The sequence below is a fragment of the Grammomys surdaster genome, unplaced genomic scaffold (genome assembly GCF_004785775.1).
Source record: "Grammomys surdaster isolate TR1022 unplaced genomic scaffold, NIH_TR_1.0 169, whole genome shotgun sequence".
NCBI classification, from domain to species: domain Eukaryota; kingdom Metazoa; phylum Chordata; class Mammalia; order Rodentia; family Muridae; genus Grammomys; species Grammomys surdaster.
This window is the reverse complement of record NW_021604617.1, coordinates 11,422,402-11,439,593: the sequence shown is the minus strand read 5'-3', so window position 1 is coordinate 11,439,593 and position 17,192 is coordinate 11,422,402. Positions and strand designations below refer to the sequence as shown.

General features: G+C 41.8%; 1 protein-coding gene across 1 annotated transcript in view; it reads left to right on the top strand.

The window, feature by feature from the left end:
* Window positions 1–17,192, top strand: part of LOC114620488 (24-hydroxycholesterol 7-alpha-hydroxylase) — an 81,895-nt gene that overhangs the window by 31,334 nt on the left and 33,369 nt on the right. The window contains exon 7 of the mRNA XM_028766575.1: window positions 1,659–1,749. Coding sequence (XP_028622408.1) covers window positions 1,659–1,749 — 91 coding nt within the window. The remainder of the gene's footprint in view (window positions 1–1,658; window positions 1,750–17,192) is intronic.

Genomic DNA, 17,192 nt, shown 5'->3' with positions numbered 1-17,192 from the left:
GCTTATAGGAATAAAAGCAAAAGGAAAAATCCAAGCTTCTCAGGAGTTTATGCATCTCTGTGTTGTCTAGCCTTAGAAACAAAAGCTTCTGCCTCAGCAGGAAGCACATTTTTAAGAAATGAAGTTTTATCTTACACATCTTATACATAGGGAAGAGATGAAAGACTCTTTCTCATTCAAACTAATTTATTTTGGTAAATATTAAATGAAGAAAAACCATCTCCAAAAATACCTTAGCCCTTGAATAAAATCATAAGCATGAAGACTGTTATAGGGCATTTATTTGGGGGACAGAAGCGCAGGCAAAAAAAAAAAGCTAATTCACAGAAGCATTCAAAACTGGCTGGCCGAGTGATCCAGGGCAGAAGCAGGATTCTTAGCCGATCAAAAAGATGGATGTGGTATACTCAATAAGAGATATTTATAATTTATTACAGTTCCAATAGAGATCTTTGCTGTCCAATCTGTATGAGAAACAGCTGCATTCAGCTTGGTTTTAAAAGCCTAGGCTGAGGTTTCAAGCTCTTACGAATAGCAAGTAGGAAATCATTCATATATTACCTTGAGTTACCACTGAGCATTGAAAATTACATTATCTACCAAATAATCCTAATAGGCCAAAAAGAAAGATTTTACAGATGTGCTTGGGTGAGGTGTGACTTTATTTTTCTTGTAGCAAACTCTCATACTTTTTTAATTTTAATTTAATTTGGGGGAGTGCTGGATATTGAGCCCACAGTCGCCTTTGTCCATACAAGTGTCCAGCTCCTCATAATTTACTTAATGAGATTTGAGTGTGGCTTCCTAGGATTATTTATAATTATTATGCTTTATGTGCAAGTAGAAAATTTCCTGGTTCATTCTCACACATTCTCACACATAGTCTTGCTATATAGTCCTGGCTGCTATGACACTCATGTGCAAATCAAGTTGTTATCGAACTTGTGGCAATCCCCCTGCCTCTACTTCCCGAGTGCTGAGATTATACCTGTGTGCTACCACAGCCTGCTGCTCATTTGTATTTTAAGGAAATTAAATCATGACAGTATTTTCACGCTGTGTTCATATTCTTAAGTATCATGATTTGTTCTGAATATTTAATGTATGCCTACATGACATTTTATGTTGCTTGTTAGTAAACACAGTCCTGAACCTTCCCTAGTTCAGGAAATACACTCTCTATAAATACTATAGCTAAACGACAGCAAGAGTCAGCTGTAGATTTGACGTCTAAGAGGTATATGATACTGCTCTTGTTTATAAAATCCGGTTGTTTTGAGAGGTAATATTTTGTAGCATGCTTTAAAAAATGTTTTTCCCCTTTATTTTTATTTTATCTGTACGGGTATTTTACTGGCACATCTCAGCACCACATGTGTGCAATGCCCACGGAGGCCAGAAGAGGGCGCGGAATCCTCCAGAACTGAAATGACAGATGGCTGTGAGCTGTGATGTAGGTTTTGAGAATGGAACCTCTGCCCTTTGAAGGGCAGCCAGTGCTCCTGAGTGCTAAGCCATCTCTCCAGCTCGTAACAGTATGCTTTTGAGGTTGACTGGCACACTGTTCTTGCTTCTTTGAACTGTCTATAGCTAGCACTAGCTCTGCCCGCGTTCACCTCGTGAGACGGTTTCATGTAGTTTATGTTCCTCTTTTGCAGATGGCATTCTGGACACTCGCATATATCCTGTCTCACCCTGATCTCCACAGGACTATTTTGGAAAGCATATCCTCTGTGTTTGGCACTGCAGGTACTAAATTAATTTTCATAATCAAGGGCACGTTTAGTATATATGGGTTTGATCTCGAATGTCTACCATGTTTTAAAATCAGGGATCAGGACTGGTGACACGGCTCGGTTAGTAAGATGCTGGCTACAGAAGCATGAGGATCTACACTTGTTCAATCTCCAGCACCCACGTTTTGTGATAGACACTTCTAATCCTAGTGCTTAACATGTAAAACCATGGACCGTGATATGAATAGTTAAAAACAACTTGATTTTTTATTCAAAAGTTTATTATTGTATAAGATGTGATACCAGTTAAAGTTGTCTCTCCCTTGCCTCCTATACAATGACTAAAAATATCATTTTGGAAATATTTTGTTTGGAGTATTTTCCAAAGCCAAACAAACTTGACTAGCATGGGTACCTAAGCCCTGGTCATGCCACCCTGGAAGGCGAGCCCAGCAGTGCTATGCTTTTATCATGTGGTGATGTGAGCATTAGAATCATTGAGAACTAGCAGTGCTCACACTTGGGATTCCAGAAACAGACTGGTGAGTATGAGGAAAGGCCATTGTCCTACACAGAGCTTCAAGTCTGCAGAGTTAATCAGAAAGGTGCAAAAGCGTGTGTCTGCAGGTGGTTGAGCGTGTGTCTGCAGGTGGGTGTGCATCTGCAGGTGAGCATGTGTCTGCAGGTGAGCATGTGTCTGCAGGTAAGCATGTGTCTGCAGGTAAGCATGTGTCTGCAAGTGAGCGTGTGTCTGCAGGTGAGCATGTGTCTGCAGGTGAGCGTGTGTCTGCAGGTGATCCTGTGTCTGCAGGTAAGCATGTGTCGGCAGGTGAGCGTGTGTCTACAGGTGAGCATGTGTCTGCAGGTGAGCGTGTGTCTGCAGGTGATCCTGTGTCTGCAGGTGAGAGTGTGTCTGCAGGTAAGTGTGTGTCTTCAGGTGAGGATGCCTCTACAGATAAATAAACGAACGGCAAGCACCCTGACTCACACACTCTGCCCACATTTACTGATGTCTTTCCTGACATCAAGTTCTCTATAATCCTGGCCTTTGTAGAATACAAGGCCAGAATGAGAGTGGTGGGGACAATATGGAGAGCCCAAGAGACCCAGAGGTCACAACTGGAGAGTGACATTAATGTTGAGTGTCCGAAGACACAGCTCCAGTGTAAGGAGACAAACCCTTTTCTCCTTCTGTATGCTGACTTATTCTCAAAACTTGTTATTCTCTTTTAACAGAAAATCATTCCTTCAAACAGGGTTTCATGGTAATAGCTGTGCTGTACTGATGATTTCCATTTTAAGTCATTACTGTAGAATGGAAAACAACTCATAAAAATGTAAAACTTAAAAAAATATGTATATGGAGGGATCTCTGAATAAATAAAATAGTTCGAGAACCATCTATGGCTAAGTTATAGTAATGGCTCCGAAATTTAGATGTGAGGGAAACCAGAAGACCATAATATCCATGATCTATGCAAAGGAAGATGTCAAAGGAGGAATATTAGAATATGCTGTGTTATCAAGTATTCTTCAGAAAAACAGAACCAATAAGAAATGGTTGGATAGATGATAGGTTGTTAAATATATAATTAGATGATAAATGGCTAGATCTAGAAAGATACTTACTTTATATTTTTAAAGCTTATTTTTTTCTTTTAAATATACAGCTATTCATGTATCTGTGTGTGAGTATAAGCACGTGAGAGCAAGTGCCCACAGATGGGAGTCACGTCTCCTGTAGCCAGAGTTACAGGCAGTTGTGAGCCATCTGATGTGGGCGCTGGGAGCTGAACTTGGGTCCTTTGCAAGAGCAGCAGCGTGATCTCTTAACCACAGAGCCATCTCTCCAGCCCCTAGGAAGAGATGTGTTGTGAGAAATCGGTTGATGTGATTTCAGATCCTAATATTAATAGTACTTGTCATGTGTGCTCCCTGAAGTCAGTTCAGTGAGTTTAGTGGTTTCTTCAAAACTGAGCATAGATTCACTTAGACCGTGTGCCTCTTGTGTGCATGTCAGGCGATTTCAGCATCCCGCCAGCCATTGAGAATCCTGCCTTAGCGCCTGCCCTCTGCTTATGCGCAGCCTCATGGGCAGCCCCAGCAGGGAGCTTAGCCTGTTTTCAGAGCTTTCTTGAATGGCCTTTGCTTGTATAGGAATACAGACCTTGTCAGAGCCACTACAGACACCTGGGTCCCTAGACTTTGAGTCTTACCCTTGTTATTTACCTATCATCTGTCCCATCTCCTGTCCACTGCACTCGGGTGGCTGCAGAGGTGAACCTCTAAAGATGTTTCTCCCAGTACCCCTCAGAACAAAGATCCCCACTTGTCTGCTTTAGAAGTGTGGAAGACACGGACAGTTATTACACTCTTCTTGTCTATATTCTGAGAGGAAAGACAGTGATCAACGTAATACATAAATAAACTAAGACTGTTAGCAGGGGTCAAGTACTGTATAGAAAAAGACAACAGAGTTGGATGTGGACACACCAGTGCCAGGATGGGAAGGTGTGTTGATTAGGCCATCAGGTTCGGCCATATTGGTATGATGGATGAGAGCAAGGACTTGAAGCGGTTTGGGGTTAGACAGGTGGGAATCTAGAGGAAGAGGCAGCAGGGGTGACCACACTGTGTGCCCACAGGTTCAGCAGTTACGTTAAAAAGTTCTTGTCCTTTTACTCCACAGCAGAATGTGTAAGAAATAGATTCACCGTGTAAAGAGGAATTCTAAGGTTCCATCCGTCTCTACTGAGGTCTTTCTCTTTCCCCTGACAAGCATATGCCCTACCCCCACCCACTTTGTTTTTTTTTCTTATAAGAACTTGTCTAGTTCCTGACTTTAACTTTTTGTTTTACTTGGCTGTCTGCTCCCGAGTCATTTCTAGGAATTTCTAAACTGAAGAGCCTACTGATGGCAGATCACAGCAGACACTCTGGGGTGATGTGTCCTGTCCCGTCACTTTCCTCTCTCCCTTTTGTGATCCTGTGGTGACTTGTGCTCCTTTCTGTCCTGTGACTCTGTTTCCCAGCATCTGGCCCTGCTCCCTTCTCCAGATCTCTGGCTCTGCTTTGTCTCCCTCTATCGTCAGCAGGGTTTCCAGCAGGAGCTCACTCCTGCAGATCTAGGCTGGTTTTTTGTTTGTTTGTTTGTTTTGGTCTTAATAAATTGTTAAAATGTTATGAGGTTTCCAGAAAGGCTAGCCATGCTGTGCCAGGAAGGCATAGCCAGAAGCTGTGCTCCCAGCCAGGCCAAAGACTGTCTGGCAAGCCCAGAATGCCCACTAAAGCCAAGCACACAGTGATACTGGCAGGGGATACTAAATGACATTGTGTCCCTGGGAACTTCAGCCTGTGAAATCTGAAATTGATGCCAAGCAAGTCAAAATTTTAGTCTCCTTTTCTTCATGTCATTAGCTTTTCCCCCCACTTCCTGCTTCTTATCTTATTTTTTTATTCATGTGTAAGTATGTGTCCTTGTGTGTTGGTGTGTGTGTGTGTGTGTGTGTGTGTGTGTGTGCACTCCTGTGCTAGTACTTGTACAGAGAACACATACAGAGGCCAAAGGAGAGTGTCAGGTGCTCTCTGTCTAGTTCCATTTGTTCACTGTGGCAGGCTCTCTCACAGAGCTTGGAGCTTGTGTTCTCTCAGCTAGCCTGGAAGCCTGCAGTTCTCAAGCACCCCCCTGTCTCTACGTATTTTGGTGCTGGTGTGACAGGCATTCGCTGGACTCTGGGCTTACTGTGGTTCTGGAATCCAAACTCCAATCCTCCTGCTTGCACTGCAGGCTCTCTTAGCTTAGTCAAACCATCTCTCCAGCCCACAGCTGACAATTATAAACCAAAATGCAATGATTACCTGAATTCTCTGTGTGTTAACCAGAAACAAATGTTCATTCCCTTTATTGTTTTTTAAAAATTAAAGAATCCACAAAATGAAAGTTCAGTGAGACTTAAATTTTCTGTTTCAATGAAGTTTCCCCCAAATACTTTCTCCCATGAAGTGTCATCTATTCTCAGAAGGGTGAGCACTGCTTTGCCCACAGAACTGAAAAATAAAATTAAGTTACTTATCTCTTGGCTTTAAATTAAACTGTATATTAAATTGTATATTAGTTATTATTTATTCTTTCAAACATACTTTTTGTTTTGTTTTGATTTGATTTTGAGATAGGGTTTTCTGTGTATCCCAGGCTAGCCTTGAGCTCACAGGGAAGTCCAGGCTCACCTCAGATTTGCAGGAATCCTTCCAAGTGCAGAGAGCACAGGCTGTACCACCGGAGTGGCTGTTGGTTTGTTTGAATAGGCATCACACTCACGCACCACTGGGGCTTACTCCCCTCATCCTGGTGGAGCACTGACATCACTGTTTTGATGCTTCTTGAATCATCTATTCATTTCACGTGGCATTGTCTTCTCAAGGTAGCCGTGACGTACTGCTGACCACAAACCCCTAGTCAACTCCGCAGCTGCGCTCCTGTTCCATGGTAGGCGACCTAAAACAATCTGTGCCTTTAATATTTAGGTTCTGTGTCCACTGTGTTCGAGGCCATCTTCTTTCCTCGTTTAGGAGGTCCTCGATGGGAATTTGCCCATCAGCAATGCTTGCTCAGTCTTAACAGCAAGCAAACAGCTTTTGGTTTATATTATCAGCATTGTTATGTATTCACCCCATCTTATAACCATGGATCCGTTTGTTCACACCACCTCCCGTTTCTACTTATAATCTTATTATGCTTCATTCTAAGATGAGATTTATTGTTTAATTTTATGATTCTAATTTAACTACAACTTTTCCTCCCTCTAAACTCTCCCATACCCTCCTCTTCACTCTCCTTCAAATTCCTGGCTTCTTTTCTTCAAATGTTATTGCATGCATATATGTATTTGTGTCTACATATTTATTTAGTACCAAGAATATCCTATTGAGCCTATCTCCCCCCCAGCCCTTGTCGATTTTCAAGGAATAGGATTCATTAACACAAACACACCTAGGTTGGACTGATTTCCTTGAAGTACAAGTCATAAGTCATGCATGCAGAATTGTCCAATTGAGGGCTGGAGAGAAGTCTCAGTAGTTAAGAGGCCTCTCTGCCCTTACAGAAGTCGAGAGTACCATTCCTACTACCACATCAGGTGATTCACAAGCTCCTTTTAACCTCTACAATGTGCAATGCCCTCTTCTGGACTCTATGGGTACCTGCGTTCATAAACACACACCCATACACAAACATAAGACTAAAAAGAAATCTTAAAAAAAAAAGTCTGTTGGTTTAGATTCAGAGGTAGAGCTGTGAATTTTCATCCTGTTAGTCACGGGATTTGTGACTTTGAAAACTAGAGAAATCTTACCCACAGCCAATAAGATGTGTATGGTTGCTTGTTTTGTTTTTGTTTTGGGTACCATTGCATTCGGTTGGAACCATAATCCTGATGGAGCATACTGACACTGAAGGGGGGGTCTTTGATAATAAATATAAACATGTCAGCAAACTAGCAACATACAAATGAAGCCCAGCCCCAGGGTGACACTCTAGGTGGCCATGGCACTGCCCTCGCTGGCTTCATTAGCTCACTGGACCTGTTTTCGTGCATCCCAACATTTACACTAACTACAAGTTTAGTGGTCCAGTATCACTTGCACGCTAACTCAGCTTCTCTCCACTTGGATGCATTGTCCCTGTGCTCTTGCTAGCCAATAACAGCATTCTTGAAAGATTCCATCATGCCTCTTCAGCTGACTTAATAATCTTACTCATTACTTGTTCCCAGCTAGCCAGGGCTCTATGGCTCATACCCAGAGTTATGATTGGAATGAATCTTTTTGGTCCTTTATGTGACAAATTGCCCCAAATAATGAAGAAAAAAAGTTAAGTAATAGAGCCAAGATTACTCCAGTAGAGTTATGGACACAGGACACTTAGTTTATTAAAAAGTCTCCATTCCCACTTGAAATCTGATATCCTGAAACTAATGTGGGGATTAGAGGCTAATGTATATCATACAGAAAATCTTTCACAAGGCTCATTTTCCTTTGTTAGTCTGTCCTGTATAAGCTGGGTTGGGCCTAGGACACAATAAATTACATAGAAATTTATTGCAACAGTGTTTCTCAGTCACCAGCCTTGAACACTGTATCTAACTATTTACAAAAGCAATAGGTTTCATCTGACCTACCCTAAATTTCATGTTTTCCAGCCCAAATATATAATTTTATCTTTTTCTCCTTCTTAGCCCTGAGGCTAAGATGGTGCCATTTTTGGAACAAACAGCCTGAGAACCCCAGCCCAAGACTCCAGCCAAGCAGACATCTATGCATGATAATGGGCTGTCTTAGTTGGGGTTTCCATTGCTGTGAAGAGTCACTATGGTCAAGGCACCTCTTATAAAGGACAACGTTTAGTTGGGGCTGGCTTACAGGTTCAGAGGTTCAGTCTATTATCATCATGGCAGGAAGCATGGCAGCATCCAGGCAGGCATGGTGCTGGAGAAGGAGCTGAGGATTCTATGTCTTGATCCAAAGGCAGACAAGAGAAGACTTAATCATATATGTGAGACCTCACAGCCCACCTTGAAAGTGACACATTTCCTCTAACAGTGCTACATCTCCTGATAGTACCACTTCCTATGGGCAAAGCATATTCAAACCACCACATTCCACTCCCTGCGCCCCACAGGCTTGTTCAAACACATGAGTCTACGGGGGCCATATGTAGTCCAACTTCATACATTTAGTCCAACTTTAAAAGTCCTGTAGTCTATAACAGTCTCAACAGTTTGAATCTAAAGTTCAAGGACTCCTCTGAGATTCATACAATCTCTTAGCTGTAATCCCTTTAAAAAATCAAAATCAAAACGCCCATCCCATACTTCCAACATCACAGGATATACATTACCATTCTAAAATATCATAGTGAAGAAATACTGGACCAAAGCAGAACAGGAAGCCAGCTGGGCAAACTCCAAACTCTGCATCTCCATGATGCCGTCAAAGCACTCTTCAGATCTAAAACTCCCTTCATCTTTGTTGATGGCAACAACTTCTTTCTCTTGGGGTGGTTCTACTCCCTGTTAGCAGCTTTCCTCAGCAGATAGACCATGGCTCTCTCAAACATCTTGGGGTATCCAAGCTTTATAGTTTCTTGCTCCAATGTCTGGGATCCACACATGGTCTTCTGGGCTCTTCCAAAGGGTTTGGGTCACATCTCCAGCTCTGCCTTCTGTAGTGCTCTAGGCTCTGGCTGACTCTTCTTCACTTCTGCTGCTGTTCTTGCTGCTCATTCTACAGAACTAGCATCTCCAATTTGCTGGAGTCTTCCACTACAACTACACGTCACCAATAGCCTCTCATAGGCTTTCTTCACGGTGTCAAGCCTCAACTTCTTTGCATAACCCCTTTGAGTCAACTGCAAATGAGGCTGCACTTTCACCAATAGTGTTCCCTGGCCTCTCACAGTGCCAAGCCTCATGGAGCTGCTCTCCATGACCCCTTCATGCCTTCAAAACCAGTACTACCTGGGTGATTCTTACACATTAACAAGTCCAATAGCAGCATAAGGTATCTCTGGCTATCTCTGGAACGTAGCTTCTTTGTGCTCTCAGAAAACACTTCCCAGAAGATTTCACCTCAGTGCTGCTGGTCTCTTCTTAATCACCACTAATTTCTTAGTTTCAGCTAACCAGCATCAATTGTCCCAGTAGTCACTTCTATTCTAGACTCTAAAGTCAGAGACACATGGCCAAAGCTGCCGAGTTCTGCTGCTTGCTGGGGCTGGAACATGCCCCTTGTTCTATTACATTATCATCAGCTTTCCATTTTCCAGCTTCTTCACTGCCTAAGCTTGGCTGTCCTGGAACTTACTCTATAGATTGACCTTGAACTCAGAGATCTGTGTGGCTCTGTGTCCTGAATTCTGGATTTAAAGTCATGTACCACCAGGCCTGGATCTAAGCTTTTCTCTACTTGGGACTTTCTCTGTCCTAGCCTGGCCTTGAACTCAGACATCTGCTTGCTTCTGTCTCCAGGGATTAATTGTGTGTACCACCATGCCTGGACCTAAGCTTTTCATGGCCAATATTTCTGACAATCTGGATCAAGCCTATATTCTCTGTTTCTGAATTGTAGTTCATTCCAAATTAAAAATGAAAACAATAACACACACACACACACACAAATACACTACTCATTAACATGGAGAGTTAATTATTTATTAGGCTTTTTTTGTTGTTGTTGTTGTTGAGAAATTACTATAAAATTTAGGAAGTAAATTCCTAGGCCCAATTTTGGTAGGAATTGTTGCAGGGTGGTGTGACACCAGCTCCTGGCTTTCAGAGTGTTTTTATTCCCAGCCACTGTTCTTCAGGGACAATGACCTTAATGTACACTCCTCAACTTTAACTGTTTTAAGCAAGCTGCCCTATGAATACAGAATGTTTTCCTTTGTGCAGGAAAGCAAACAGCAGTGGGCGCCCAGAATTTCAAAAGTCAAGAAGGAACCTATGGGCTGTGTAGGAATGGGACCCTTAGCTTTCCAGGGAATTTGTTTTGTGCTTTTCTTCTTCCTTCCCTTCTCTTGACAGTACAGTGACACCTGCCCCATAATACAGAGAGCCTGGAACAGGGGAATGCCTCACTGCCCAACCTCACCTCACAATCTCCTTTCTGATCGGCTCTTTGAATTGGATGACTCAGCACTGTCCGCCATTTTCCCCATCTTCTGTGGAAACCCAGGCTCTTACCACAGTTGTTAGTTAGACTCTTACAGACTGTTATTCCAGTGTCACTAGAAAATTTACAAGGGTTCCCTTTTGGGGAACTGATAAAAGGAATTTAAAAACAGAATCAGAAAGAACATTGAGGACCTTTTTATTAGAGTTTGAGAGGAGCCCAGCAGGCAAGCTTTATAGAAGCCATGGCCGGAGCTGAGAGGAGGAAGATGGGTAAGAAGGACTTATGTCCTGTCTCCTGGGCTCTGCTTGAATGGGGAGATCAGCAGATGAGGGCAGCTATAGAAGCTGCAGGGGATTGAGAGGAAGATTGAGAAAGCTCACAGTGTCAAGGGAGATATGCTTAGGATTTGGGCCAGTCTCTGAAAAAGAGAGAGAAAGAACAGGGAAAAGTATTCATTTGCACACTTATCAATAAAGTACTGGATACAACTTCCTTGAGGGAAGGCTTTTTGGGAGTAAAGATTATTTTCTCCTTTAGGGGTAATTATTCCTCCCAATCCATTAGCTTGCCTTCCAGTGAACTGGTTGTTGTTGTTTGTTGTTGTTTTGTTTTCTTTCTTTTCCTTTTTTTGGAGGCATGGTCTCCTGGCCAGGTGATTGACAGATGTTAAATGAGCTCTAAGAGGAAAGGATAGTGTTATGTAAAGTTCTAGTCTTTGGATGGATAAGAATGGCATGTCTCCACCTAGATCTATTTTTTTTCTGACCAATAGGAATTAGATTTTCTTCACTAGGCCTCATGAAAGCCCACCGTTTCACACGGCATTTTCAATCTTAAGGAAGGAAAATGTGATGCTTCCTTTTCTCCTGCTAACAGGGAAACAGGAGGTTAATGTACTCCAAGATGGCTGATGTCTGTTTAGCTACCTAATATTAGGACTAAAGAAATATTTCTTTTACATATTTGTTATTTGTGTATGTGTATCTATTTGGAGGAGGAAGGGGACTTAAAATATGAAGAAAAAAAAAAGCAGTGGAATTATCCTGAAGTCCTCTTTTGGTGTTCTGGTTGACTCATGTTTTTTCTTAAGTCCGAGAAATTATAGTTTCATGATTTATTTTAGAATCTGTTCCTTTTCTTTCTGCCTGGGTGACTCCTACCCACCCTTCTAGGCTTATATAAATTCCAGCCACAGGCGAGAGTAGATGAATTCCACTGATGCCTGAATCCTTTGCTCTGAGACTTGTATTATAGTTATTTATAGCCTCATAAATTCTCTTCTGTGTCCAAGATCCTTTAAGACTATGATTTTTGGCATTTTGACTCCATGCTCTTCTTTGAAAAACTGTGGGATATTAGCACACCTGTAGCTTCTTCTTTGCCTTGAAGTCTGCTGTGATACCATTAACATGTCTCCCTTTGTTGGAAAAGAATATCAGAATACTTATGATGTCACACATACAGATGTCCAAACAATATCAAAGTTGTTCCAGAAGACCTTTACTTTTGCAAAAGGATGCGTAATGACCTAAACTGGGAAAGCAAACACACCTGGTCGGTAAGGTCACTTAGGTTGTATTCTAATGCAGGGTGGGACCTATGGCTCGCTCCATTGTTGGGAGCTTGATGTCACAGTCTGATGCGATTGGCTAATTTGTAGTCATCAGGAAGGGGAAGGGTGTGATACAGAGTGAAGTTTTAGGAATATCTTGTTGTCTGGGGTTTAAACAAACAAGCATATGCAGAGAGTTTCACTAGGTGAAAGAGGGTTATAGAAGACTGCCCTTTGTGCACTGGCCATCTTTGATAGAAAAGCCTGTCTCACAACTGGACACATTAACTTGTCAGAGACTGGAGTATTGGAGTATATGAAGGACCATAATATATTTTTGATATTAAGAGACAATCTATTATTAACATTACTTCGGGTCCTAGAGCATCTGTTTAGGCTACATATAACACAGAGATGAGTGTTCAGTATCAGAAACACATGATCATGTTTGTGTCTTTGCTCAATGCCAGAATCATTGACTAAAAATAAATTACAGGGCATACCATTTTCATGTTAGCAATTTGCCAGACCTTTCCTATTTCCTTGGTGATCTTGGCTTAGGTGAACAAGATTCACTTTTATTCCAGTCTCAATTACTAATAATACTCTCAGAGTGCACATTACATACCACACATCATGTCATCTGTATCTATATATATATATATATCTGTATATATTTATTTATATTCATGTATAGGTTGCAGAATGGCCACCACAGAACTCAAGACATTTCAGAAGTCTGGAGAAGCTAGGAAGCTGATGGAGATCTAAAGAGAGTCTGAATTGCTAAGATGAAACATGAACAGATCTGTTGAGAACTGATTGTTATTATGGGTCAGGCTACTGCAGCTCTCATAGACTGAACGTGAACCTGTATTCAGCTTCAGAGCTGTTAGAACCAGGTCTAGGGGAAGGAATGAGCAGGCAATGGTCATCTGCTGGTCTAGACTGGCAAACAGAAGGGTAGACTGTCTGAACAGTGAGTGCAGAGCTAAGCTGAGGCCTTGTGGGCAGTTGGGAATTCTCTAACTATTGGTCCTTGACATGGGTGGTCACATGACAAGTGGGTGGGGTCACGTGCACACAGTTCTGTGTGCCTCCTCTTAATGGGGTCTAGGTAAAAGAGTTGTATCCTTTCCTTGGTCTGGTGTGTCTGGCAAGCTCTTGGACCTAGTTCCCTTACTATGATTTTAATATGTTCATCTGACCCAACAGACTCAGTTCACCTCAGTAAATTTGTAGCATATGGTGGTTTGAAACAGAATGGTGTCCATAGGCTCATGTGTTTGAATACTTGGTCTCCAATTGGTAGAACTGTTTGGGAAGGATTAGGAGGTGTGGTCTTGTTGGAAGATGTGTATCACTGGCAGTGGGCTTTAAGGTTTCAAAGGTTTCATGCCATTTCAAGTATGTTCCTTGCCTTCTACTTGTGGATCCAGATGTGAGCTCTCAGCTGTTCTGTGATGCACGTCCTTGTTCTGCTGTCATGGACTCTAGCCTTCTGGAACCACAGGTCCTAGGTAAACCGTTCCTTCTATAAGTCACCTCAATCATGGCAATATATCAAAAATAAAAAGTAACTAAGGCATAGGGTGGCACTTTCAATTTCCAGAAATAAGCCATTTATCAGTGTATACAGTGTGGGTGATGGCAGGCAGATAACTCTTCACATGTCCACCCGGGGATACTTATGTATGTCAAAATGGAGTAAGCATCTGCTTATAAAATGGAATCTCTTGAGGTAAGACATAGTCTGAAAAAAATGAGTATTTTATAAAATGTGGCATAAGTTTTGGCAGGGCACAGACTTATCAGATACATAGCATATTTGTAGTGTGTTAGTAACTGAAACAACAACTTTCAAATCTACCATTTATACTTAACAAATATAGTTTATAGTCTTCATGTAATTATGACTTTCATGTAATAACTAAATGGATACATTAAACGCTTCTGCTTTTCTTCCTTCCTTTCTTTTTTACTTTATGAGTATAAGAATCTTTCTTTATTTTATTTGGTTTCAAATATCCTAAGGTTTGATTTGATTGCATTTATGCCAATTGTTAAACAGATGGCTTCTAAATTTTGCCCGAGATTCCCCTTAGCTCCTTCCCTGGGCTCTCTGGAGTGGTCTTGGTCTCTGTTGGGCTCCAGCCCTTCTGGTGAGTACCTTGGAATTCTCCCAAGTGGAGCTTTCTAAATTTAGAGCCACTGTACTGAACTAACAGCTACAGAGGGGCACTGAAAACCCAACAGTATGGGTGCAAAGCCATTTCTGAGAGTTCTAACAAAAATGGCCTTTGAGCAGAAAGACGTTTGAAAACAGAATGTTTCTTTTATTTCTTTTTTTCTTGTCTAGGAATGCTACTTTATACTTCCCACATCACACTGGTATTTGAGAAACAAAAAGTATACAATTAAAATGCTTGTTTTTCACACCACGTACACAATTGCACACCACAGCTTTAGATGTCTTCCATTAGAAACAAGCTTTCAGTTCTAAATTATGTGATGTGATGTAAAATGTTTCCAAATACAAATAATCTAATAGCAACACAGGATTAAAAAATTGTTTTATTAATTCTCTAAAGGAGGTCAGAAATTTCACTATGAATCAAGTGCAAACTTGAAGGTCAGAAACATGCCATGTATTAGAACAGGGAGATGTGGTAGTTACTGTTTTCTCATTGCTGTGACAAAATATTACACAAAAGTAACTTCAGTGAGGAAGGATTTATTCAGGATGAGGTTTGCAGGGATCAGCTTGTCATGGCAGGAAAAGCCTGGTAACAGATACTGTGGCTGGTCACATCCTGTCTGTAGTCAGGAATCGGGGAGATGAATACCGGAGCTCAGCCGGCTCCCTTTTTTCCCCCTTTTTGTTTGTTCTGAAACTCCAGTCCCTGGGATGACACCCACATAGAGGATGTATCCTTCTTCCTCAGTTAAACCTCTGTGGAAGTGGTGTCCCAGTTGGGTCCAGTGGTATGTCTCCTTGGTGTTTTGTGTCAGGTGTACAGTGAAGATGAATGACCAGAGTGGTTCCCACTGGAAGCTATCTCTTCCGACTTGGAGCATTAACCCTGACTAGTAGTCATCACCTACCTTTAGTCTAGTAGAAAAATATTTATTATCTGATATGCTATAGCAGTAATGAGCTAAAACAAGAACAGCAAAACAGGAAGGAATGTTTGGTGAACTTTTTATTTGTTCAAATATAATTTCTATAAATAGCTATCTTAGAAGACACCAGTCTGTTGCAGAAGTCAGCTTTAGGATCATAATCAGAAGACTCTGCTAACTTGTTGCAATATCTATTTGTTTATTAAAGGGCCCTAGCTGACTAGGTCTTCCATGGTTTTCAGGATCAAGAAGAAACTGGTCTAAAACCTGTCTCTGATCTCTGAGTTTTAGAATTGATCATCAGCATCACCGATTTCCATTTTCTATGACCTTAGGCTTCTGGGTGAGGCTTAGCTCTACAGCCAGTGACTGACAACCTCGTAGTTGAGGCAGAGTCACTGGGAGCCTGAATGGCAGCCAAACCTCTCATTGTAAGTCATTTCCAGCCACAGTATAACTTTGCCTTTCCCTTCTCTCATGCTTTTAATATTTTGATAGAGTCAACTTACAGGAAGAGTTGATGCTTGGGACAACCGTGAACTGGGTGATATGCACTTAGGCAGCCCAATGCAGAAAAGGAGGCAGAACATGCAAATGGCAGAGAGTGGATGCTGAGAAGCCAGGGTTCTAGGGACAGAAGGACCCCCCCCCCATCTCCTGCTGCCTCTCCCAGGCACTCTCTCTTTCTAGAAATCACTAGCTGCCATCTCATCATGTGTACTGCAGCAGGGCCAATACCTTTTCCATTCTGCTACCCTCCCCCCTAACTGCAGGCTTTCTATTGAGAGGTGTTCGTCTCTTATTCCATACCACTCAAGGGCTTTCCTTTTTTCTTTCTTTATTTTTCCCTCCCTCATGTTCTTTTCCCTTCAGTACATCTTACAAGTTTTGCTCCCCCCTTTCAGGTTGATGTAGAATCTCTCCAAGCTGGTCTGTGTTTTCTTGTTACGTGTAATATACTGAGATACCAGAAGTTGCAGGCATTTGGTCCATTCTGTTATCAAAAATGGCTGACCTATTATTGCATCCCCAAAGCCATCACCATCATACTTCTCAACCAACCTAACTCATTTTTAATGGAAATAATGTGTCGTTGTTATTTTTCAATCCACATAGTTGACTGTGACCCACATCTCACGTGAAGTTTAGTTCCTTGAATAACATAGGAAGACATACGTGGGAATAGATGGGTGGTTCTGAAAACAGCCAGAAAGGCACACATCTGCTGTGAAGTTTTTTTCAGTGCTTTACTTGAATTCCAAGGGATTTTCCCCTTAGGTACCATATGTTACCTATTTGCCATTTCTGTTTGGTACCCAGGAGATGCTTGTACCACAGGGAAAATGGAGCCGACTGAAAAACAGGATGGCTGAGAGGGAAGCACTCTCTCTATGATAAGGAAATGGCTACTGGGGGCTGAGGGGAGGGAGGGCTCAACTTCTTAGATCTCTTTTCAAAAAGAGAACAAATAGAAACCAAGTGTCAGGAAACAGATTTCACATCTGCTGGCATGTGCTCTCTGACACATAACATCACAGCAAACATTCTAAATAAGTCAATTTGTCCCCTGGTCATGTAATCTATATTTTCTTAATGAAATGTATTTTACAGGGTTATTAAAATAGTACACTAGGCCTCATACACTTGACCTGGATATAGAACTGGTGAGGGCAGTGAAGACCACACAGGATTTATCTCACTTGTAAACTCAGGGGCTGGAATACAACCTGACCTTTTGAGAAAACCCAATAATAGCTCATTCTCCTCTTGCCCTATGCGCAGGAGTAAACTTTTTCCATACCAAGCCTTGTATTTTAGATTTTATGGACTATAAAATCTCTGCTGCAGCCTTCTCTCACCTGCCATTTTAGTGGAAAAACCAGCCACAGATGAGTGTTGATGTTTTTATTGGAAGGCAAAACTGTATAAAATAAAGCAGTGAGCTGGGTCTGGCATGTTGTCACAGTGAGTGAGCCACACCCTTATCTGCGACTTCATAAGGGAGAAACATGAAATTAAGGAAGGGAGGGAGGGAGGGAGGGAGGGAGGGAGGGAGGGAGGGAGGGAAGGAAGGAAAGAAGGAAGGAAGGAAAGAAGGAAGGAAGGAAAGA